The sequence below is a fragment of the Mirounga leonina genome, unplaced genomic scaffold (assembly GCF_011800145.1).
Source record: "Mirounga leonina isolate KUSES-001 unplaced genomic scaffold, KU_Mleo_1.0 Mir_127, whole genome shotgun sequence".
In the NCBI taxonomy this organism is placed as follows: domain Eukaryota; kingdom Metazoa; phylum Chordata; class Mammalia; order Carnivora; family Phocidae; genus Mirounga; species Mirounga leonina.
The window spans coordinates 44,967,898-44,994,487 of record NW_023270316.1 but is presented as its reverse complement, the minus strand read 5'-3'; the positions used below and the strand labels follow the sequence as shown (position 1 = coordinate 44,994,487).

At 37.5% G+C, this 26,590-nt stretch overlaps 1 protein-coding gene across 1 annotated transcript in view; it reads right to left on the bottom strand.

Annotated features, from left to right (window-relative positions):
- The window catches only part of DIAPH3 (diaphanous related formin 3), a 485,828-nt gene that overhangs the window by 356,057 nt on the left and 103,181 nt on the right, over positions 1-26,590 (bottom strand). The window contains exon 5 of the mRNA XM_035003260.1: positions 20,290-20,420. Coding sequence (XP_034859151.1) covers positions 20,290-20,420 — 131 coding nt within the window. The remainder of the gene's footprint in view (positions 1-20,289; positions 20,421-26,590) is intronic.

Below are 26,590 nucleotides of genomic sequence, written 5' to 3'. Positions count from 1 at the left end.
GATTTATACCCAGTTTTGGTTTTTTTTTTTCATATCTCCCCCCCCCCACCCCGCCCCGGAGTGGTGTTAGGGGAAAGCAATAGCAAATGGAGTTCTCCAGAAGTTCATTGCTAGTAAAAGAAATATATTTTTTTCAGGTGAAAAACATAAATTTCCTAATATTTAAGTATACAGTACAGTATTGTCAACTATATGTACACTGTTGTACAAATCTCAAACTTTTGCATCTTGCAAAATACAATTGATTTTTCATCTTGAATCCTGCACTGTTGCTCAACTTACTGATTAGTTCTAGTTTTTGCAGATTCTTTCAACTTTTCTATGTAAACAACCATGTCATCTACAAATAGGGACAATTAATTTTCCTTCCTTTCTGATTTATAGGTTTTTGTTCATTTTGTTTGTGCCTCATTGCTTTGGCTAGAACTTCCAGCACTGTGTTGAACAAGAGGGGCAAGAACAAACATCCTGGGGCGCCTGGGTGGCTCAGTCGTTAAGCGTCTGCCTTCGGCTCAGGTCATGATCCCAGGGTCCTGGGATCGAGTCCCATATCGGGCTCCCTGCTCCGCGGGAAGCCTGCTTCTCCCTCTCCTACTCCCCCTGCTTGTGTTCCTGCTCTCACTATGTCTCTCTCTGTCAAATAAATAAATAAAATCTTAAAAAAAAAAAAAAAAAAAAAAGAACAAACATCCTTACCTTGTTCCCAGCCTGAGGGGGAAATGTTGAGACTTTCACATTTAATGTTAGCTTTATAATTTTTGTAGATTCATGTTATCAAGTGGAGAAAGTATTCCTCTGTGCTAGTTTCCTAGAGTAACTATAACAAAGCACCACAAAGTAGAGAACTTAGAAGTTCATTCTCATAGTTCTGGAGGCTAGAAGCCGAAGTCAGCAGGGTCAGGCTGCCTCTACGACTATGGGTAGAATCCTTCCTTGACTTTTCCTAGGTTCTGGGGATAATGGCTAATCCAGGATTTCCATACCTCTCACCACATGGCACTTTGTCTCTCTCTTCTTAAAAGGACATAAATCAGATTAAGAGCCTACTCTATTCCTTTATGACCTCATCTTATTACAACTATAATGACCCAGTTTTCAAATAAGGTCACATTCTAAGGCATCAGGGCTTAAAAACCTTTTTCTGGGGGGACACAACTCAATCCATAACGTTTCTATTTTTCCCAGAGTTTTTATCAGGAATAAGTGCTCAGTTTTATCAAACCTTTGTCTACATCTATTGATATATTTTTCTTCTTTAGCCTTGTTGATAAAGTGCATTATGATGAAGATTTTCATGCCTACATTCATGATAGACATTAGTCTGTAAATCTGGGGGTTTTGTTATTGTCTTTATTTGGTTTTCTTAGCAGTACCAGCTTCATAGAGTTATTCCTTGCTCTTGTATCTGCTGGGTGAGATTGTGTAGAATTGATATTAATTTTTCCTCAAATTTTGGTAGAATTCTCCAGGGAAGTCCTCTGTACTTAATTTCATTTCCTTAATAGAGGACAATTCAAATTTTCTTTTCCATATTGGGTGTATTGTAGTACTTTGCTTTTTGAAGAACTGGTCTTTCAAATAAGTTGTCCCATTTGTGTTAAAGTTTGTAGTAAGCCTTACTACCCTGATAACACAGGGCCTGCAGTGATACTCCGTTTTATTGCTGATCCTGACAATTTGCCTATTTTTTCATCAATAGAGGTTTAACAGTTTTATTCATCTTCCCAAAGAACTACAACCTTGTTCCATTGATTTCCTCTATTGTTACTGTTGCAAATTTAATTGATTTCTACTCTTTATTATTTCCTATTTGTTTTCGATTTTGGTGTTTTTTTTTTTTAGATTAAGGGTTAACTAAAATTATTGACTTGAGCCCTTTTTCTCTTTCTCTACCTAATGTAGGTATTCAGCCCCACAGATTTCCCTCCCAGTACTACTTTATATGTGTGCCACAAGTTCTGAAAGGTTGCATTTTCATTAACTTCAGTGTATTTTTTTTTTATTTCCCTTCAGACTTTTTCTTTGACTCAAGGATTACATACAAGTGTGTTATCTACTTTCCAAATGTTTGGATATCTTCCTGTTATCGTTCTGTTACTGATTTCTAGTTTGAGTCTTTTGGTGGAAGAACACATTTGGTAGGATTTCAATTCTTTTAAATTTGATGAGGTTTGCTTTGTGGCCCAGGATATGGTCTATGTCAGTATAGGTTTTAAGAATGTGTACTCGGTTAGATGGAATGTTCTATAAATATACATTACGTACTTTTGCTTGAATTCTTAGATCTTCAATGATTTTCTGTCTAGTTGTTCTACTGATCGTGAACCGAGTTGTGAAGTCTCCAAATCTGTGGATTTATCTACTCCTTTCTAGTATTTTTGCTTCATCTATGCACATCTGAGGTTTGATGTGTACACTTAGGATGGGTCTTTTGGTGGAATGACTCAAATACATCTTTTTCTTTACTCTGAGGTCTACACTATAGGATATTAAAATAGCCACAAGCACCTTTTGATTAATGTTTGAATAGGTCTTATCTCTTCACTTTCCATCTGTCTATATCAATATATTTGAAGTGAATTTCTGATAGAAAGCATATAATCAGGTGGTGTTTTTTCATCTACTCTGCCAATCTCTAATTGGCATAACCATTTACACTTAATGTAATTACTGACATGTTAAAATTTCACTAATTTTTTTGGATACTGTTCATTCTGTTTGTTCATTTTCTTCCCCTGGTCTTCTTGTGGTTTACTAAAACATGTTTTAGAATGCCATCTTTTTGATTTATCATGTTTTTTATAGCTCATATAGCTTTTCTAGAGGTCGCTCTAGGTACATCATAATATATCAAAGCTTACTGGCATCATCATTTTATAAGCTTGAGTGAATTGTACAAACTTTCCTTCCTGTTATGAATCAAACGGTGTCCCTCAAAATTCACATGTTGAAACCCAAACCCACAATATGACTATATTTGGAGATAAGGCCTTTTTTTTAATTTTATTAATCACCATACATTACATCATTAGTTTGTGATGTAGTATTCCATGATTCATTGTTTGCGTATAAGATAAGGCCTTTACAGGGCGCCTGGGTGGCTCAGTTGGTTAAGCAACTGCCTTCGGCTCAGGTCATGATCCTGGAGTCCCGGGATCGAGTCCCGCATCGGGCTCCCTGCTCGGCAGGGAGTCTGCCTCTCTCTCTGACCCTCCCCCCTCCCATGCTCTCTATCTCATTCTCTCTCTCAAATAAATAAAATCCTTAAAAAAAAAAAATTAAAAAAAAAAAAAGATAAGGCCTTTACAGAGATAGTTAAGGTTAAATGAGATTATAAGGATAGGGCCCTAATCCAGTAGGACTCCTGTCCTTGTAAGAGGAAGAGACACCAGGATTGCACACCCACAAAGGCCATGTGAGGACACTACAAGACAGCAACCATCTGCGAACCAAAGAAAGAGACCACGTAAGAAACCAGCCTGCTGGCACCTTACCATGACTTTAAGCCTTCCAGCCCCCAGAACTGTGAGAAATTACATTCCCATTTAAGCCACCCAGTCTGTAGCTTTTTTGTTAGGGCAGCCCAAGCTAACACACTTCCCTTTGTGCACCTTTACTCTCCCAATTTAGAGTATAGTTGTTTTAAGTATTTCGTCTACATAGATTTAGAACCACATCAGATAGAATTTTTGCTTCTACCAAACATAATTTAGAAAATTCAAGAAAAGTATCCTTATCCATAGTTTTATTGACACTGTACACGTTTTCTTCCCAGGATTTCAAGGATGCCTTCTTTTACTGTCTCCATTTAGAAAATGTTCTTTAGCCATTCTTTCAGGGTGAGTTTTCTGGCCACAAATTCCCTTTGTTTTTCTTCATCTGAGTAGGTCTTGATTCCCCCTTCATTCCTGAAAGATACTTTTACAGCATATAAGATTCTGAGCTGTTCCTTGCTTTCTTCATTTAAAAACTGCTTTACCACATGCTTTGGGCCTCCATAGTTTCCAATGAGAAATCCAGGGTCATTCCATTGGTTCTCCTGGTAACTAAAGCGGCATCTCTTGCTGCTTTCAAGATTTTTTTTTTTTTTTAAAGATTTTATTTATTTATTTGACAGAGAAAGACACAGCGAGAGAGGGAACACAAACGGGGAGTGAGAGAGGGAGAAGCAGACTCCCCGCCGAGCAGGGAGCCCGATGCGGGACTCGATCCAGGGACTCCAGGATCATGACCTGAGCCGAAGGCAGCCGCTTAACCAACTGAGCCACCCAGGCGCCCTCAAGATTTTTTTTGTTTTCAGTTGTCAGAAGTTTGACTAGGATAGGTCTTAATATGAGTTTCTTTAGGTTCATCCTATTTATGGTTCATTTGGTTTCTTGAATCTGTAGGTTTGTATTTTTTGCCAAGCTCAGAAAATATTTTAACCATTATTTCCTCAAATACTTTTTTATCCTGCCCTCTTTCTCAAATCCTCCAAGGATTTGAGTAACAAAAGGTTAAATCTTTGGTTATAGCACCCCAAGTCACCAAGGCTCTGTTTAACTTTCTCTCTGTTCAGGTTGGGTAATTTCTATTATTCTATACTGCAGTTCACCAATTCTTTCCTCTCATCCCTACATTTTGTTGTTGTACTCCTCCAGTAAGTTTTTCATTTCAGTTACTGTATTTTTCAGTTCTAAATTTCCATTTGAGCTTTAAAAAAGAAAATTTCTTCTACATATTTGCTGAGACTATTCTTTATGAACAATTCATCAATTTTTAATGAACAATTCATAACTGTTCATTAAAACACCTTGATGATGGCTTCCTTAAGCATCCTTATTAGAATATTCAAATAACTTGGGGTGCTTGGGTGGCTCAGTCAGTTAAGCATCCAACTCTTGATTTCAGCTCAGGTCATGATTTCAGGGTTGTGAGATCAAGCCCTGCATTGGACTCCATACTCAGCACAGAGTTGGCTTGCCCCTCTCCCTCTGCTCCTCCTCCTACTCGCTATCTCTAAAATAAAATCTTTTTAAAAAGAATACTCAAATATCTGTCAACTCAGTGTTGGCATCTATTAATAATGGTCTTTTTGCATTCAGTTTGTGATCTTCCTCCTTTTTTAGGAAGACAGGTGTTTATAGTGAAACCTGGAGACTTAGATTATTATGTTCTGATACTCCAGATTTCATTTCAACCTCTTATTTTTTAGCTTGCATCCTATGATACTGCTCCAGGGGATGAAGGACAGGCATCACCTCAAAGCTGCCAGGTGAAAACAGAGATCCACGTTCTCCAACTGGCCTCCGTTGACATCTTAGGAAGAGGTTTCTTCCTTTCTTTAAGACTTTGAGAGAGCCCAAGCACAGGGAGCAGCAGAGGGAGAGGGAGAAGTAGGCTCCCAGCTGAGCAGGGAGCTCGGTCCCAGGACCCTGGGATCATGATCTGAGCCTAAGGCAGAAAGAAACTTAACCAACTGAGCTATCCAGGTGCCCCAGGAAAGGGTTTCTTGTTATTGCGGGACATAAGTGGGAGCCTGAGCTCCCCACCTGGCCTCCATGGTACCTCCCTGGCAGGGAGAAGCAGAACTGCCTCATTATGCTCAAATAACCTCCACTAGAACCAATGGGAGGTGAGGTTTGTTTCCAAATCTTTTTTTTTTGCCAGTTGTACTAATTACCCTAATTAATTTATTTTAAAATTACATAAACAGACAAGTCACTGTTAAAAAAAAAAAAAAAAAGCTATTTCTAAGAAAACTAAACCTAAGTACTTTGATAGTTTTTTCAGTGACATTTTAAAAAGTGCCATAGAAGTAGATGTGGACACAAGTGTATATTATTGAGAGACATCAGCAGAATGACTTTTTAAGAAGAATTCTATACTCTACAAGAACCTCTACATTTCTGCTCCACCTTAAAATACCAATATGAGGAAGATAACGCATCACGGATGTGGTTTAATCAACCTGTGTCTACTCTAAGTAGGCACAGGCTGGCCTCCACATCAAAAGTCTAGAGGAGGGGCGCCTAGGTGGCTCAGTCAGTTAAGCGTCTGCCTTCGGCTCAGGTCATGATCCCAGGGTCCTGGGATCGAGCCCCACGTCGGGCTCCCTGCTCAGTGGAGAGTCTGTTTCTCCCTCTCCCTGCCTCTCTGCCTACTTGTGTGCTCTCTGTCAAATAAATAAATAAAATCTTTAAAAAAAAAAAAAAAGCCTAGAGAAAAAAAATGGATTTTTAATCTTTTGAATCCAAAGGATGTTTAGGCTATATGTGAATCATTTATCATTCCCTGCTTTTGCCAATTTTTCCAAAAACCAGTAGCATTAAAATGGACTTCCTCAGTAGACACACACTTCCACCCAAGAAGTTACAGTGCCTTTCTAAGTAGGTGAAATCATACGTTTTTTCCCTTCATTTTGCTTTTGCGTATTATCTATTTTCCTATAATGAACTTTTTGTAATAAGAAAAAAAATTTTTAATTACCCAAAAGAATCATCTTACATAAACGCCTAGGGAAACACAAAGTTATTTTGCTAAAAATCAATATAAGAAACACCCTGAAAAGGGAAAAAAATATCACTGGTCACATGTGACAAAGTAACGAATTTTATACCTTAACCTTAGAAGGTCAGTTTTAATACTGTGTAATATCCAAATCCAATTTACATTCCTCTGTCAGAGTAATATATCACCAATGCTGAATATAATTATAGCTTATTTTAGCTTTCATTTTCACTTACTCTTAGCAAGGTGACTAAATACTTAAAATGAACAGGGTGGGGAGGAGGGGACAAAGCAATTAACATGCCCCATAGGGCAAAACAAACATACACCCACATCCCAACCGATGGCCCATCCATGAAAATTACACTAAATTATACAGCCAGAAAGGGACTTCAGAAATTCAGGAACTAAATAATGTTCTCATTTAAAAATCTACCAAACTTCAAAATACAATCATTAATATGTGTATTTTCTAGGAATTGACTTTTCAAGGAATCATGTATTTAAAACCAGTCACTTATTCTCACTTCTAATATTAAATGAAACAGTAGAATAACAAACTAAGAAGTTTATTCTCCTGGTTACTTTTTAACTCTAATATATTGAAAGGTATAAAATGTCTAGAGAAAGTGTTCAAAATGAAAAGAAAACCAGATGAACTGCAGTGATGAAAAACCAATCACCAATATAAGAAACATGAGCTCTTGATCTTTAGATGAAAAAAGAGAACTATAGAGGTAAAATAACATATCTTAGCATGTGATCTGATCAAAACTTAAGTCCACTATTAAAAGAAAAATTGTAAAAAAAAGAAAAAGAAATCTCATTGGGAATGTATTAAATATGAGTAAGGAAGTTTCTTAATATCAAATCAAAACATCATTACTTGAGGAAAGCATTAATGAATTATTCATCTTAAATTGACTAATTTGACAACTAACGTATGAGGGAAAAGAAATCATTACATTGCAGGTCTTCCATCATCTGTTTTCACCTTAAGTACTTGCTGCCCAACACTTGTTCCATAAACTTCATTATTAAGTCTATCATCTCCTGATTCTATCAAGTTCATTGCTATGTTCACTCAGCAGCAAATGAAACTATTTCATCTTTCAAGAGCCAATTCAAGTGTCCTTCTTTGAACTCCCATTAAGTTTCTCCATTCGCTTACTGGGTTTTACCCACCTGACCCCAAATATCCCTCTAGTTACTGCCCAGTTTTCTTTCTTTTAGAGGAAAATGTCTCAATTTCATCACAAGAATGGTCGGTAGTCCTTCACCGTCCATTTATCCCATCTCAATCTGGCTTCTGCCACCCAGACTCCACAAAATTGCTTTTCTCAATGGTCAACAACAACCCTCCTCTTTCCAATTCTGACAGGAATATCTTGCCCAGGTCTCAGGAGCATTCTGTGGTTTGTCACTTTCCCTATTGAAACACTGTCCCTCTCTTAGGCTCAGGAAATCAGTCTTTTTGGGTTCTCCTCCTCCCAAATGACCACTCCTCCATCTGTTTTCCTGGTTTCTCTTGCCTTTCTGGACCATGGATAATTGCTGGAGATTCCCAGGTCTTGTTCTGGGCCGCCTTCTATATCTTTACACACACCTCCCTGTCCTACCTGAATTCTCAACTATTTTCAGGGCTTAATATGCAGTGCACATATAAACAATAGGTAAGTATCTCTACATTCTCCACTGAGGTCCAGACTGCATTATCTAGCTGCTTGATATCTCAAACTGTGAAACTCAAACATATCAAACTTAACACGGTTAAAACAGACATTTTGATTTTCTCCAAAATGCATGAAACCAGTAACAAAACCATCTTCCCCTATCCAAGCTAATGGCACTACTATCCACCTATTTGCTCAGGTCACACAACCTAGGTGTCATTCTTGATTTCCTCCTTTTCATTCACACCCCACATCCAATCTATCAACAGGTCCTACAGTTTCTACCTCCAATCTGTCCGTAAAACCCACCCAACTCCTTGCCCTGCCCCCACTACAATCCTCATCCACGACATGCTCATCACTCCCGTGACTATGCCATAGTCTTCTTTCTGATCTCCCTGTCCACTCTTTCCTCCCTTCAATCCATTCTCCCCATAGCAGTTCCTTTTAAGAGTAAATTTAGAAATAGATCATTTCCTGTGTAAAACTCAGTAACAGCCTCACACTTATCTAGACTAAAAATCTTACCTCTCTTCCACATCACCTTAAGGCCTCTCATGACCTGGGCACTGCTCAACTCTCTGAAGGCCCCATGGCCTCCCTCTCTCCACCCTCTTGCCTGTTTCCGCACCCTAGGGTCTCTGCTGCCTAGGAGGTGCTCCAGGCCCTGCACCAAAGCCTGAGCCTCTCTTACCTAATTCCTCGTGTTCTTAAGCTCTTAAACTTTACCACCTCAAAGACATTCTCTGACCAGCTTGCACCTAAAAGCCCTCTATCCATCACGCTCAGTCCCTTTTCTCTTAACTGAAGTTTTATCTTCTATTTATTACATATTTTCTAGATCTCTCCCCCATATGCCTCATTACTGTGATATCTGGCATAGCACCTGAGAATTCTTGTTGCATGAGTAGATTAACAAATACATCCTCTGTTACTCTGTTGCATTTTATCCAGACCACACACTTAAAGATTTAATTAGGTAAGAGCTAGTGGTATCACTTACTCTACTATGTGTTAGACATCGCTCTCCAAATGGAAACTCAGTAATTTGAGGACAGGGAGAAGCCCTTGTACCTTTACTAGTTTTCCAATAGAGACGTATGTAAAGACACTCAAAATACTTGATCCCCTATCCTGAAAAATGAGTATACTGCCTCATGCATTTTTATTTCATGCTTTAATTTCCCTGTTCTTTTTACTATTCAACTCCATTTAACATACACCCTGATCTCCTGAGTCCCACATTACAGTTCCATAACAACACATTTTGTGCACCCCCTCAGAAATCCATAGCTTGCTAGAGAGAGCAGCCATACCTACAGAGACTCAAGAATGCAAAGGCTCAAAATAAGGGCACCAAGAATATCACATGGCTTTCTCATCTGTAAAACTATTATCCAAAAGGGAAGCCTCTAGCGACATGTGGATTTAAGTTTAAATTCCATTCCTTAGTCACATTAAGCACCATTCAAGTGCTGAAAGGTCACATGTTTTGAGTACTGAAGAGCACAGACCAAGAACATTTCCTGTACAAAGTTCTACTGGAATTCTGCTCAAGGGAGCCTACTTTCTCTTTAGCTCCGCAGAGGCACTCCAAGTGACATCAGTGGGTCTAACCCTCATGTGTTTATCTTTTATGAATTTCAACATAGGAAAGATGTTTAATATATGAAAACTACACCTATTTCCTTCTCATATATACTGATTACCCCATAACAGAAGACCTAGAAATCCATGGCCAATATGGGTGATAAAGTTGAGATTTCACAAGGTTTTCTGAATCATAAATATTAAAACTTCCTTCTATTGCCAATATTATTTCACCTACCTTTGTATCAAGGCCTTCTATATACAGCTGATCCTTGAACAACGTGGGTGTGTTAGGGGTGCTAATTCCCACGGCACAGTGGAAAATCCACGTATAAACTTTTGACTCCCCAAAAACTTAGCTACTAATAGCCTGTTGACCAGAAGTCTTACCAATAATATAGCCAGTCGATTAACACATACGTTGTATGTGTGTTATATACTATATTCTTACAATAAAGAAAGCTATAGAAAATATTGAGAAATTCTAATAGAAAATAGCTGTGGATAAGCGGACACACACAATTCAAACCGGTGTTGCTCAAAAGCCAACTGCAGTTATGTATTTTTTTATGTATAGAGACAACAGGACAAAATTTCTATTTTTAATTCTTTACTTAACTCACCATGCAATGTTTTTGTTTAAAAAAAAAAAGAAGGCTCCACACCCAGCTGGGGCCCAACACAGGGCTTGAACTCACGACCCTGAGATCAAGACCAGGGCTGAGATCAAGAGTCAGACGCTTAACCGAATGAGCCACTCAGGCACCCCACCAAGCAATACTTTTAAAACATCATAACAAGGCCAAAAAATTAGTATAAAGAAGAAACTACATAGACTCTTTGTATGTAGGATACTAAATAACTAGGGAGTGTGACGGTCTGAAGTTCAGTAATTTTTCCACTGAATATATACATATCTTTGCGAAAGAAACCCAAGTATTCAGTAAATAACATCATCCTGATAACGGTTATAGATTTGAACATAGAAGGCTTACATTCTCTAAGGACACAGACAATTATCATTGAAAAGCAAAGTTTCTTATATTTCACCTCTACGGTCAGGAGCAACTATACAAGTTTAAGAGCAGTACTTTTTCCAAATTGTTATAACACTATATTTTGTTGTCTTTTAAACTGTAATCTAGTCTTTTTGAATAGTTTTCAGTCACATATTCTTTCTTTTATGCTGAATATCAAACTACTGTATTTTAAAAAGGTTTGAGGCCCTATGTTAATTGTGACTGACTTTACATATGAATAGAATATTTTTTGAAAAAATTAATCTTGGCTATTCAAATTAGTAATTTATATTTTATTTTACATACACTAAGAGATATATATATTATAAAGTAGACTGAAAGGATTTTACAATTCGAGGACCTTTCAGGTCAAGTATAAATTGAGCTACACAGCTCTTATTCACCATGTACAGAAAATATGTATTTCTCAGTTAAAAGCAATTGCTGTATTTTCAATGTACTGTACTTTTATTGTTAACCTTGCATTCAAAGCTTTTCAGACACAGATAGAGTTAACTTCGAAACCAAATAATTATAACACATTTTAATACATCTACAACCCAAAACCAAGCTGTAGTATGAATGACAATACACAAAAGAGAAAGTCTCCTACCAGGGGGGACCATTCAGTCTTCTGGAAGGTCTCTCAAAGAAATTACACCAGCTTTGGAAGGACTGTGAAAGCAATGGAATGTATTGGCATGCCCTTTAAAATATCAGGTTAGTACTCATTTATAAACATTAACATTTTCTTTCAGGGCATTTTTCATTAATATTTCATTCTTTTAAAACACTTTGGAAAGGACTGCAAAAAGACCTAAAATTAAAGTGCATTTTCAACAAATATTTCTTTAATAAGCAATATTAAGGGTCATAAGAGTTATGGATCCTGAATGTTAATTTAGACATAAATAATACAAAGCATATCCTAAGATATATGGTATTGTCTAAAGAAATAAAGAATATTAACATCCTACCTATACTTTACTTTTTATTGGAAACATAGAAAAACTACTTTGAAGAGGTCAAAGTGTATCTCCCTGAGAAAAGTTCTGTAAAATAGGCATCCAACTAATATTTTTAACCTACCAAAGATGATGCTTCTATGATTTCTATGATGCGCCATATTGCTGATTCCCTCATCCCAGCTACAGCCAACCACAATGAAGTCTGCCATGGACTGTAGCGTTTCTACTGTCAGACACATCTCTCCTCTCCATTTCTATTCCTTAACAGCTGGTAGGAAACCCATTCCCTTTGCCTTATCCTTCCAAGAAGGCAGCACTGCCCGCTGAAGGCAGCCTCCCAGGGATCACTCATTTCTTCTCTCAGGACTCTTGATATAAATGTTCACTCATCCTTCGAGGTTTTAAAAATCCTTTAATCTTTCAGACTTCAATTCTTTTATTTATTCCCATAGTCCTGAACCTAACTTTGAGGATATAATCATCATGCAGTATTTATGTCAAAGAAGCAAGCAGCTACAGAGAGGAACCAAGGTGTTTAAGCAGCAATATCTAATTTTTTTTTTTTTTTACAGTGACATAAATGGTTTATATGTGCTGTTCAGTTTGCTAGCCACTAGCCACATGTGCCTCGTGAGCACTTGAAATGTTCTGGATATTCCCCCCCACCTTAATTAAATATCACAACTAACTAGCAGCTACCTTATTAAAACAGCACAGGAAGGAAAACATAGAACCACCTGAATGACTTGCCTCTCTGGTATCATTAATTAAAGAAAAAAAAAAGGAAGGAAGGAATTTAAGAATGTAGATCACGAAGGAAAATCTTTACTCCTCTTGTCCACTTGAGGAATTATCACTATTATTAACACCATACATCCATACATATTGTTAATTCTCAAACTTTTTTCTAAGGCTTTTTTAAAAAAAAATTTTACAGCTCATGTCTTACTTTAAAACTCTAAAGCATGTCAGTGGAATAAAAATAAACTAGAGCTTATTATTAGAACATTTACTATTCTCCTCTCATTTCTACAAAGGGAGAAGCCTTCTACTATGTTCCCCAGAAGACAACATTAGGGATTACTCCCTCCATCTCATTATGTAAAGATTTCCCCACACCTCCACTACCCAGAAGGACTGAATTATCCAACTGGCGAAAGTGGGGAAGGGATCTTGACCCTGACCTACAGTTGTCTGTTCTTCCTACTCATGACAACGTGACAAGTTTGATTCAGTGGCAAGAACTACACTTCACCTTCGGAAGTCCCAGTTGTGCTCTGCAATTTAGCCTTTCTAGCAGTTCAGAGGTTATTCCTAACCTCACTTCTGTATCTGCTTTAACATATTCAGAACTCAAGGTTAAAAAAAAGGGGTGTCTATCAGGATCTCCACAGAACCAGTAGTTTGCATGTATAGTGTAAAACAGGACAGCTATTAGAGAAAATGAAACAAATGATAAAAGTTTTTTTTAAATGGAATCGAGGACTAAGTCATAAATAGAAAATGAAGCTCTTTGGGAGGCAAAACAAAAGTGAGATACTGAAAAAGTATCAGTCAATGTAGGAGCTGAGCACGTGACCATTTAGCAGGACTCAACTGACAATCTTCAAACTGAGATAGTTTCAGGAAATTCAGAGCAGAATAGTCTTTTGTATTCTTAGAAAGTTTATGACCAGACTCTACTCCTGTAGTCTGGTCCTAGCAGTAAGATAAAGAACCTACAAATCCAATGAAACTAAAAACTGGAAGAAATGAGGATTCATCATTTACTGATCTATACTGGGTCCCACTAAATAACATACAGATGCTTGACCCCTGTCCTCGCTTCCCCTCTTCCCCTTCTGCTGCTCTGTTCTAGTTTCAAAGGGGCTGACTCCGGAGGCTTCAGCTCCCAGGGTTTGTAATCAGCTGTTCCCTGCTAGGTTTGAGCAGTGGGAAGCAGGAAGAAACAAGGTAATGCTCTCCCCCGCCACCCCCGTCTTGGAGGTTTCTCTGGCAACAGCTGCATCTTCCCCATGGATACAGTTTCTACCAATCAACACCAAACCGTTAGATTCCAGAACAGAGTTCTCTTTCTCTCCCTCCAGCACAGGGGTGGAGCAGCTTCCTGCTGCCACTAATCAAGTGTCTCACTGTTTCCTATTTGGTTTCTCAGTCTTCCCATCAGTTATTTAACCAATTGCTGTATTAACATTAAAAAAAAAAAAAAGAAAAAACCTTACAGCGCACGCTCTAGTGTCTTCCTGTTAGATCTCTAACATATATACTGCACTCAGATACATACATGCATATGTACAGTCTCCTTCTGTTCCATTCCATCTCCTTCCTAGGAAAGCATCTTTGGTAAGACTGACAAAAGCAACAGACACTCCTCTAGGATCATAATGCAGTATAATTGAGCTTTAAGAAGAGGTCGTTCTTGATAAGAGAAAGGTTTGACTTGTCCATGTTTTGGTTTAAGTGCTCTGAAGAACCTGTAACCCCCACCCCCCACCCCACATAACATCATTTAGATCCACTAGAGTAAGGGCTCTGCAGACAGGGGAGAAGGATGAAGGATGAAGGCCTGAGGGACCGGCAGTGACAACCAAGAAGGGACACTATGTCTTCTTCACTCAAGGAACACCCTACCTCTCATTATATGCATTGTCCCTTCCCCCAACCCTGGGATGGGCAGAGGATGTAGGAAACCCAGACTTTCTACCCATTCACTCCCTCCATGAATTTCTAGGACAGTTTTGAGGAATACTACTATATCCCACAAACCTCTAATGTCAATCCCTGATTTTCAAAAAGATAAAAACACAGCTTCACCCAGATAAAGTGAGCAATGTCAAATATTTATTTAATGAGGGAACCAGCAAGATGATGACCCTGGTTCAAAAAGAACTAGAAAAATCAAAGAATTTAAAGTGACTTAAAAGATAGACAAATGCTAATTTAAATACAAGACTGATACCCTACAGAGAAATAAAACAGCAACTGCTAGGGTTCATCTTTAAAAAAATAAAAGTGTGCAACAGTAAGGTAAAGTAAAATAAGAGTATTAACATACTAACATATGCACTTAAAAAATCTGGAGCAAAACACTCAAGAAACTATTAAAAGGAGTTCACCACTGACCAGCAGGTCTGACAATCAAATTGACAGAAAAGAGGAAGTCTTTTACTTTTCTGTTTATATCCTTCTGAGAAATTTGGATTTGGGGCACACAAATTTAATACCTTTTTTTTCTTGTATTAAACTAGAGATCTAAAAAATGTAGTGATCCGAAGGGGCACCTACACCCCAATGTTTATAGCAGCAATGTCCACAATAGCCAAACTATGGAAAGAGCCCAGATGTCCATTGACAGATGAATGGATAAAGGAGATGTGGTATATATATACAATGGAATACTACTCAGCCATCAAAAAATGAAATTTTGCCATTTGCAATGATATGGATGGAACTAGAAGGTATTAGGCTAAGCGAAATAAGTCAATCAGAGGAAGACAATTATCATATGATCTCACTGATATGTGTAATTTAAGAAACAAAAGAGAGGATCATAGGGGAAGAGAGAGAAAAATAAATAAAACAAGATGAAACCAGAGAGGGAGGCAAACCATAAGAGACTCTTAACTATAGGAAACAAATGGAGGGTTGCTGGAGGGGAGGGATGTGGGGGGATGGGGTAACTGGGTGATGGGCATTAAGTAAGGCACGTGATGTAATGAGCACTGAGTGTTATATGCAACTGATGAATCACTGAATTATACCTCTGAAACTAACGATACGCTATATGTCAATTGAATTTAAAAATATATATAATTTTAAAAAAAGTAGAGGCAAATAAAGTCACTTTCTGACAAGAGTTTTACCCTCAAAAGACTTTTGTCAAGGGAACCTAATGATATACTTGAAGCAAGAGTAAAATCATCAGACAAGTGAAAAGGACCTAAAAAGAAATGATTATCTGCATGGGCAAACATATATACATATACACTTATTTGTAGTTTAACTCAACAGTAATAGCTAATCTACCACACAAAACTAACATGCAAATTAACTGAGGGTGATTGTGTTATTCTTAGGCTCAAAATAAGGGATATTGCTTATTTTTGTCCCTTTTATGTACATGCATATTAAATTTCCTTTTTGAGTGTGTACAAGTTAACTTTCTTTTCTAAGATCAGAAAGGGAATAGGTCTTCCAGGTTAGGAAAAAAGTGACATGAAAGATTAAAAAAACTATCCAAAAGAATTTAAGTAAGAAAAGAATACAGAAAAGGAACAAAGAGCAGAAGAGGGTATGGAAAGGGAGATGAACATGGTAAAAAAAAAAAAAAAGCATAAACTATTTTACAGTGGCTATGAAGGCAAAGATTATCAGAATTGTTTTAAAAAGCATTTGCATGCTACTTACAATAGCTATGCGTAAAACATAAGGAAATAAAAAGGCATGAAATAGTATGAATTGTGAGGATATGTGAGTAGTTGCACACATCAACATATATAAATCTATGAAACAGAGAGGAAAAAAGCCCCAGAAGAATGCATGGAAGATGCCACCACTGACACGAAGTTCAAAACGATATAAAACCAAATAATACATGAATTAAGAAGACCTATATGGTGAAATTACAATGAAAAGAAAAAAAGATAAGTCCGAAATTCACAACAGTGCTAACCACAGCACAGTGGGAGAAGAAGACATAAAATTTAGCAGGGATGTGTGGGAGCTTTAAAGTTACAAGCAGTATTTCTAGCTTAGTCTCATTAGTAGGCAAGTGGGTACTTGTTTTACTCCTATGACGAAGCCTTTTTTATATATTTAACATTTTATAAAAATAAGAATTTGAATAAGTATTGATAACTTCAAAATATTGGTCTTGACTTTTTTCCTCCAGATCACATCGATACCAATGAATATGTTGATCTCGTTGCTTGCCACAACCTTTTCTATTTGTCTCTTTACACGTGTGGTCCATGGCACAACATGTCAGTTCCAAAATTAAACTCTTCCACCAGCTTTGTGTTTAAGCCAGAAATGGAGAAAAATTAGATTCCAAACAGGACACTGATCAAAGGGAATAACGAACCACAAAGGCTGTTCACTTGCTTTGCAGTAAACATACATTTTACTGCATTTTTCTAAAGTGATTTTTTTGAAGTTATTAACTTTCAGACCTAGTTCCAAAACCTCCTTAGAAATTTAACAAAAAGATGTTAGCAAGAAAATAGGTCTTATAAACTTCAAAATGTACATGTTAACTGTAAGTAAAGGAAAATAATGCCTAAGATCACAACACATGGGACCGGATAGACTGGATTTTCTGAGACAGAAATCGTGCCTTTGACAGCTGCATCAAATTGAGAAAAATGAAGATGTATTCTGTAACTAATTTGCTATATACATAGATGAGTATGGACTAAAATGCTAGATATCAATCATAATAATGTTAGTGTCTACTCTTTTACGTTTCCACCTCAAAGTGTTCAATAGCTCAAACATAATTGTTGCCCATGTCAAGATCCATTAAAGGTTGTAAGTGGCAACTTGAAGAAGTTGGTCTTTTCTTGTGTTCCAAAAGTAAAGCAACTATGTCTTTTAGCTTAAAACGTTCACCAAGAATACTGAATAATCAATAAAACTTCAAAAGAATTCTGTGATCTTCAAACCAACTCTTCATAAAAGGTGGCAAATAACATGGTATTTAAGGCACCGGTTTTCATATAATTCACTGCTGTCTGGATGGTAAAAGGTTGATGTGGCTCATAATTGGTAGGCAGAGTTTCAGAAATGGATAAATGGCTCTAAAAGTATTCCATATCCGGGAGGGGATGGAGTGGAGGGAGGTTTCTGTCTTGTTCCTTGATTTTTGATTTAAATAAAGCCCAATCCTAAACCAGCATGGGAGAATCATCATTAATCAGTTCACATGTTTCACTCTCACCTCTATTCGCAGAAATTGAAGAATTTTAACACTGATTTACTACAGGTCTAACAAGGGTCTCAAAAGCTGACAAAGAGTCTAATTCTTTTTCTCTTGAAACTGAGTCATATACTATACATTAAAAAATACAGGTATATGAAAAAAATACATGTATACGAAAAACTGACTTTAACAATAGCAGACATAAAACTAATAGCCAAGTCCAAAGATTTGAACATAGGCAGAATTTCAACTTTTACACATCCAGGAAAGTCATTCCTCAAATTGAAGCACTGCACAGAGATATTCTTGAGTCTCCTCTCGTCTCTCTACATCAGGTGCCACAGTTTCAGAAAAACCTCTCCAATGGTAAGATTTCTATCACTTTCGATTAAAAAGACTTTTATAGGAAGCATCCACAGCTTGTAGGTTCCTGCTAATATATTCTAGAATTGACCTTTCTTGGAAAAATAATTCCACGGTTTTTTTTAAAATAAGGTTCAAGTGAAAGAGACAAAGCATTATTTCCCAGTAGTTTAAGGCGAAACCACATAAAATTGTATCCACTGGAATATACATGAATTCGTACATAAAACCCTTTCACAGTTTTTCTTTTGCTACCATTTTCATCTAATCAAATTATGAAGATAAAGGGAAGGGTCTACTTCTAATTAAATTGAAAAGCCATGAATAAATCCATTGCTCAATGGCTGCCAGATAAACTAAGACATGAGTGCATCTTCCCATTCAACTCCAAACACCCTCTTCCTACTTTTAAACTCCTTAAGGGCCTGGGTCCGCTTTGCTATTTACCCAAACCCCACATCTAAGAGAGTGCTTGGTAAATATCAGGTACTCAGTAATTATTTTTTAAATGAATATATTAAAGAGGTACAGATTAAACTGGAAACCAGAGCTCTTCACGTATGATTATACCTTTCAAATTCCCACTTCAACTTAGTCTCTAATAAGGGCCAAGGTAAAACCGAAGGAGACTAAAATTAAACCATGTTTCAATCAACAGATCTTCACTGAGGATTTTTTATGTGCTGTGCACTGTGCCTGGTAAAGAGAAGTACATAAGACATACGAAGTCCCTGGCCTCCTGCCCATCACACTTCCATCTAAAGAACAGTCTGGAAGTGGGGAAAAATGGAAAAACAAAGATAAAGTTGAAATATACTTTGTTCACTCTCCATACTCCTCAGTTAAACCTCACTCGCTTTCATGTCTCAGCAGGTAGGGTCTTCTTGTTTTAAATAGTTGTTACTGCCAAGGATTTTTTCATACTGTAGCCAAACTTCAGAAGTGTCCAGAAAAGTACTAATCAGAGAGGATATCAAAAAGATTCTATATTATTAACTTCCACAGTCATTTTAGCCCTAATATGTATTTATATCTAAGTAAATATACATGTAATACAGATATATTCTCATGTAAAAACAAGCATTCATTTATTATACAAAAGAAGCCAAAACTGATCTACCTTAGAGCCTTGCAGCTCTGAAATCCTGATTTTATGACTGCTCATTTTTTTTAACAATTTCTGCCTGAAGTTTTTCAAGAATATCCTGAGCTTAAAAGTCTAAAACCTGATTTATAGAGACATCTGTATTAGTGTTGCCAGATCCAGGACACCTAGTTAAATTTGGATTTCAGATGAACAACAAAAATTTTTAGTGTTAGTATGTCTGAACTCCAGATTTTACTGGGCATCTTCTATTTTTACTTGCTAAATCTGGCAATATTAACCTATGTGCTCCTATAAAGATATTATTTCCAATAAAGGAAAAGTTAATTAATGGTATTTCTATGTCAAACAAAATTTCAGCCAGTATACAATACCAAAATTCAGAGTGAAACTCATTCTTTATTGTTATGTTAATCACCACACATTACATCATTAGTTTTTGATGTAGTGTTCCATGATTGTTTGTGCATAACACCCAGTGCTCCATGTAGTACGTGCCCTCTTTAATACCCATCACCAGGCTAACCCATCCTCCTACCCCCCACCCCTCTAAAACCCTCATTTTGTTTCTCAGAGTCCACAGTCTCTCATGGTTTGTCTCCCCCTCCGATTTCCCCCCTTCATTCTTCCCTTCCTGCTATTTTTTTTAACTCCGTTTCTAATCATGATTGTTCTCTTTTAAAAAACACCATAAATTCAAAAGAAAAAATTTTTAAGATGGGGGGTAGAGCGTGCACGTGAGTGGGCGGAGCAACAGAAAGAGAAGGAGAGAGAAAATCTCAAGCTAACTCCCGGCTGAGCAGAGAGCCCAACGTGGGGCTGCGTCTCACAACCCATGAGATCTTGACCTAAGCCGAAATCACAAGTCAGATGCTTAACCAACTGAGCCACCCAGGAACCCCAGTTTTTTTAAATTTTAAGAAAAAAATAAAAATTTTTAAGTCCATAGGGTATGTATCACTTGGTAATAAATACAAAAAGTACTGACACTATATTTCATCATGCATATAAATATTACATGTTCACTTTTTATCTTGAGACAATCGTTGATGAATATCCCACCTATTTGCAGGTGCTATGAAGTATTAAATAAAAGTAACAGATTAATGACATCTGTTTAATTTACCAACATGCCCCAATGATGTTCAGACAGATGAATTACCTCACAGGATTACTAGTCAAAGACACGCGAAGGGACTCCAGACATGTGACAAGTCTCTCATCTGCACACCCCATTTTCAGTTCATGGATGAATTCCTGAGGTGAGATCTGTCGCCTACTCTTAAGACTTCCCTGTAAATTAAAGAAAATAAATTGATCTTCATTAAAGTAATATCAATTACATTAATCCCCCCTTTCATATTAGCAGCTACACATGACTACACTAAGCAGTATTATTTTGAGGGAATGATTTCCTTCCGCCCACAAATACAAAGCATAATCCAGGATATTCACGAAAGATAAAAACATCAAAAAGGTTTGCAAATTAAAAGGGCTTTTTTCAAATCCCAAATATCATGGAAAACAATCAAGTATTTACTACAGAAATATCTGAAAATATAGTCCTCTATTTTAGGCCCATGCAAAATAAAAAGCAAACCTCAATACAGGAACAACCCTCTTAAAATTAGTATTCCAAGCGCCACAAAAAACGGCTGTAAGTCATTAATTGACCCAACTACCATCAAGTGCCCAGTTCTAAGCACAGGATACACAGAGATTATCAAAACCCAAGTCTGGCAAGAGAAATGCACGCAAGGAAATAACACTTCTCAGCGCAGCCTAATTCCTATAACGGGGTACCAAGGCACTCAGAGGAGGAAGCCCTAGCTTGCTGGAGCAGATGAGGGAAGCCTGAGGAACAGGGAAAAGGGAAGTCCGTTCAGGAGACTAAGAATTAGGAACTCCTTCCAGACTACCACATGGCATCCATGTACAGCCACAAAGAAAACCAGAAGCACTTACAACAGAATGAGGATAGCAGCCAGATCATGAAGGCACAGAGCACCGCTCTGCAATTAGATTTTCCAGGGCAGTTTTGGAAGGCTCACTCTGGCACGTTGTAAGAGTTGGAGTTCGCTCATTATGCAATATTTAGTACCTGCTAAGTGCCAGACACTGTTTTTTGTTTTGTTTTTTAAGATTTTATTTATTCATTTGAGACACAGAGATACAGAGAGAGAGAGAGAGCATGAGCAGGGAGAGAGGCAGAGGGAGAGGGAGAAACAGGCTCCCCACTGAGAAGGGAGCCTGATGCGGGGCTCGATCCCAGGACCCTGGGATCATGACCTGAGCCGAAGGCAGACGCTTAACGACTGACCCACCCAGGCGCCCCATCCAGACACTGTTCTAAGTGTTACACAGAGAACAGTACACAAGGGACAAAAATCCCTAGATGCATGGAGCTTTCTTCTCCATGGAGAAAAAGAAAGCCAGGCAGACAATAAATGAAATAAGCAGGGAAACAGTTGCTTTGTGGCTAGTAAAAAGTGCTCCAGAGAAACAAAAGCAGAGAAGAGGTTTAAGGAGCCCAGGAGGTGGTTGGCAATTTCAAACAGGGTGCTCACAGAAAGACTCACAGAAGAATCTGAAGGCCTCAGACTTGAGTATTAGAATAAAGGTCTGAAGGAGATCGAAGCAAGCATACTGGTAACTGAAAAGTTGTGATGGAAGGGACTGTACCCTCACAGGCCACCAAAGGAACTCTGACTTTTACTCTCAAATCAGAAACATGAGAAGACCTATTAAGAAGACACATAGTCCAGATAGAAAATGATGAGCATGATGAACAATAAAGTCCAGAACTGTATCTGTCAGTTACAGATTATACATCCAAGGGGAAGGAATTAATACATGTTCAAAAGCAGGTTAATAGGGATGGCAGGAAATCTGATTCATTTTTTTTCCTTTATTATTAAATTTGCCATAATATTGTCCAAGGAAACATTCCCAATAATGCAAAATAAATTAGCACTGGAAAGACGGATGGTTTTCATCAATTGCAAAGTGGTAATTTACTAAAGAATATTCTGAGATTTTGCTCGTAAAACTAAGAAAATAAAGTGGAAAGGGGAAATGAAATGGTGAGAACAGTGAAAACAAGCACTTTAAAAAAAAAATCAGTGACTTATGTATCATTAAAGAGAATACATTTAACTTGTACTGACATAGCATTTATCAGTAAATTTTTCTGCTTTAAATTACTAAAGTATTGCCTGTTCAACACAGAAAATTTGGAAAACAGAAAATAGGGGGAGAAAAGTGCCTCAAAATGATTATTAATTTGATATTTCTCCTTGAAGTTTTTTCCTCATGTAATATGTACATAATATCCCATATATATTCATAAACACCTGTACTTTACTTTCAAAAACATTAGAGCATATTGTTTGGTAAGCTACTTTTATTTTTAGTCATGTTTCATAAACATATCCCAGTATCTTAAATGAAATTTTTTTTTTTCCTGTCTACAGGCTATTAACATACCTAATTACTTACCTAATTTAGACCCATATCATTGGGCATGTAGGTTGCCTAGCACAATTTCTTGGTATCTTAATTTTTCAAGTTTCCTGTCAGGCCATATTGTCAGGCCAATATTTTATCCAAATATATACCAATAGAAGTTAAACCAGATGATCTTTTTGTAGTACTTGATATTTATAGTACTTGATTCAGTACTCTGAATTTACCACTGAAATAATCATGATGGGGGAGAAGGGTTCAAAATAAACCAAAACTGAACAGATCAACTGGTTCCCTTCAACAATAAATGGGTAAGACCATATAGTCAATACTTTCAAAATATAAGAATAAAAAGCAGTAAATGCATTTGAATAAAAATAAAATTAAAACAAAAACAAAAACAAAAAAGCAGTTACCTCCCCCACCACTTAACCCTATCTTTCAGAGGCAATCATTTTCATTCCCTTAACTGTTTCTTCTGATAGCTACTTAATATGTCTAAATAGCATGATTACTCTGATCTCTCTAAACCAGTAAGTTTTCAGTATTACCTTTGACTTCTATTATGAAAGATGACGACTTAGTTATCTTAAAACATTGGAATTTGTACTCTTCCACCATCTGACTATAGTGAAAGGTAAACTCAATTGAGACAAAAGAGGTCAGTTCCACGAAATGGAAGTTCTAGGAGATCCAGAGATTTTTGGATAACTGAACTTAGTAGTTCTTTAGTTTGTTTCATGACACAAAATAGAACATCATATACTCCCATTCATAAAAAGTCTTCCAGCGGGCGCCTGGGTGGCTCAGTTGGTTGGGCGACTGCCTTCGGCTCAGGTCATGATCCTGGAGTCCCGGGATCAAGTCCCGCATCGGGCTCCCTGCTCGGCGGGGAGTCTGCTTCTCCCTCTGACCCTCCCCCCTCTCATGCTCTCTCTCAAATAAAAAAAAGTCTTCCAGCTACCTTAATTCCCCTGTTCATCACACCAACACGTTGGTCCCCCTAAAAGTGAGAACACAAGAAGCGTGTTGGCTCTTACCATTCCTATTCAGTATTGTACTGGAGATACTAGCTAGTGTGGTAAGGCAACAATAGACAGATTAGGAAAGTAGTAGTAAAACTGTCTATTTGCAAATGAAATGGTCTACATGAATTGAGCAAGATCACAGAATAAAAGCTCAACCTCTAATCTTTTTTTTATTTCTAAATACTACTCACAGTGGGGAAATAAAAATTTACTTATTTTTAATAGCATCAGAAGAGCCCTCACAAAATAATCAGGAAAATTTTTAACAAAAGAAGAGAAATACTTCTATTCTGAGAAGTACAAAACATTGTGAGGAGGTATTGAAGGTCGTGACCTAAATAAATGATGCTATGCCAGGCTCATGGATCAGAAAACTCGATATTATTAAGACATTGTTAAGAAATACATTTTCTGAAGAACGAACTATATATTCAATATAATCACCATCAAAATCCCAGCAAGTTTTGCAGAAATTGAGAAGCAGCTTCTAAAATCTATATGGAAATGCTGGAACCCTAAAATAGAATAATTTAAAAGAATAAAGTTGGGGGGGTTCATCTGATTTCAAGATTTAGTATAAAGCTACTGTAATCAAGTTAGAATAGTATCAGTAGAACAGTCGAGAAATACACTTGCACCTATGTGGTCAATGATTTTCAACAACGGTGTTAATGGATTTCAATGGGGCAAGAACCTCCTCAACAAACAGTGTTGGAAGAACTGGACATCCAAATGAGAGAACGTGAACCTAGACCTTAGACCTAAATGTACAAGCTAAAATTTAATGTCTACAAGAAAACACAGATGAAAATCTTCACTACCTTCAGGAAGGCAAAGATTTCTTAGGACAAAAGGCACTAACTACAAAATTGATAAATTAGACTTCATCAAAATTTAAACCTTCCATTTTGCAAACAACTCTTAAGATAGTTTTATTAAGACCATGAAAAGCAAGCCACAGACTAGGAGAAAAATATCTGCAATACAAGCTAAGACGTGTGCAGTCTGAGACTTTACCCTACATAACAAGCTACGTGAGTCTGTTACTGGTTTGTAAGTGCTGGTAGAAAACATACGAGTCCTTAGTTAGGGACAAAGGACTCTATTATGCCTCTACTCATTCCCCAACCCACCAAGTCCCCCACCGGCTCCCTGACGGATGCCTGCGCATGCAGTGGATTGCATTATAGGACACTAAGCTTGGGGGACTCACCAATTTTATAATGAATAATAACAAGCCTGCTCACTGTCTACAGGGAGACCTAACCACCTCTCAAGGCAGCTCACTGCAAACACAAGACTTGAGAAATGGTTTGGGTAAGGAGAAGTCAGGCCTTGCATTCTTGGGGTAACCAGAATAAATTATACAGGGATACTCAGGGCCCATAGCAGACTGCCTCTCCCAACAACAAATGTATCTCATAAAGATCTGTATTCAGAACATTTAATGAAGGCCTACAACTCACTAGAAATAAAACAGTCCAATTAAAAAATGATCAAAAGACTTTACCAAAGAAGATATATGAATGGCCAATAATCACAAGAAATGACATTCAAGATCATTTGTCACCAGGGAAATGCAGTTTAAAACCAGGGAGAAAAAAACACAAATGGGATATCACTACACACCCCCTAGAATAGGGAGGATGTAAAGCACCTAAAACTCACTCACAATACTGGTAGAATGTAAAATGGTATCATCACTTTGACAAAAAGTTTGGCAGTTTCCTTTAAATAGACACACAACAGGGGCGCCCGGGTGTCTCATTCGTTGGGAGTCTGCCTTGGGCTCAGGTCATGATCCCAGAATCCTGGGATCGAGCCCCACATCGGGCTCCCTGCTCGGCGGGAAGCCTGCTTCCCCCGCTCCCACTCCCCCCTGCTTGTGTTCCCTCTCTCGCTGTGTCTCTGTCAAATAAATAAAATCTTTAAAAATAAAAAAACAATAGACAGACACTGAACAGCGGATTCAACAATTGCACAGCTAGGTGTTAAGCAGGAGGAAAAACCAACGACAACAAAATTATTCATACAATGTTCACAGCAGCTTTATTCGTAAGAATCAAAGACTGGGAACAACCCAAGCATTCATCAAGTTGTGATATATCTATACAATAGAATGCTATGCAACAATAAAATTCACTGATAATGCAACCAGACTGATTAAAAAAAAAAAAAGTTAAATCAAGCAAGAAAAAGTACATAATGTATGGTTGCATTTATATGAAAGACCAAGACCAACCTGTCAATCTTTCATCCAGCGACACTCTCTGGTTCAAGGCAGTGAAGCAAATCTGTAAGCAGTTTTAATTGTGTTTGGGTGGAAGGTGGGGGTAAAGACAGACAGTATTTTAAATGGGGGCAGTAAGTAGATTTTTACCAATCAAAACTGGAAAGGACAGAATAATCTTACTGGCTAAAAATAATTCTTTATTGCAGCCATAGTTAAGTGTTCCCAGTTTGAGCAATTTATTATCTAAAAACTTCTGCATTTTCACCTGAGATTCCTTCCTCTTAACACCCTCCACTCTCACCATCACCACGGCGTGCTGGCACAAGCCTACTCCTACACATCAGACCTGGTTTGAGACTAACTGCCCGGGACAGGCCTTTAGGGGGCCACAAAAGGTGAGTCCCCCATCTATGGATTCCATGTTCTTAATGCTCACCACTGTATTAAAATACTTTTAACTACCATTTATTATGTGAAGGATATTTGGAGCACCTACTCTTTCCAGATCTTGTTTACATCATGTAGATACACGATGTAGATACAATGCAGATACACTGTTTACATGAAGTCCAAGTCAAAGACAACTCCTATCTAGGTTTTTGCCCAAGCAAAAATGTGATGCTGTGTGCTTCAATGGGGAAGATGAAAGAAGCAAAGTAAGTGGTAGGGGAAGTAGCTATTTGAGAGGGAAAAGGAGGGGAAAGGAGGGGAAAGGAGGGGAAAGGAGGGGAAAGGAG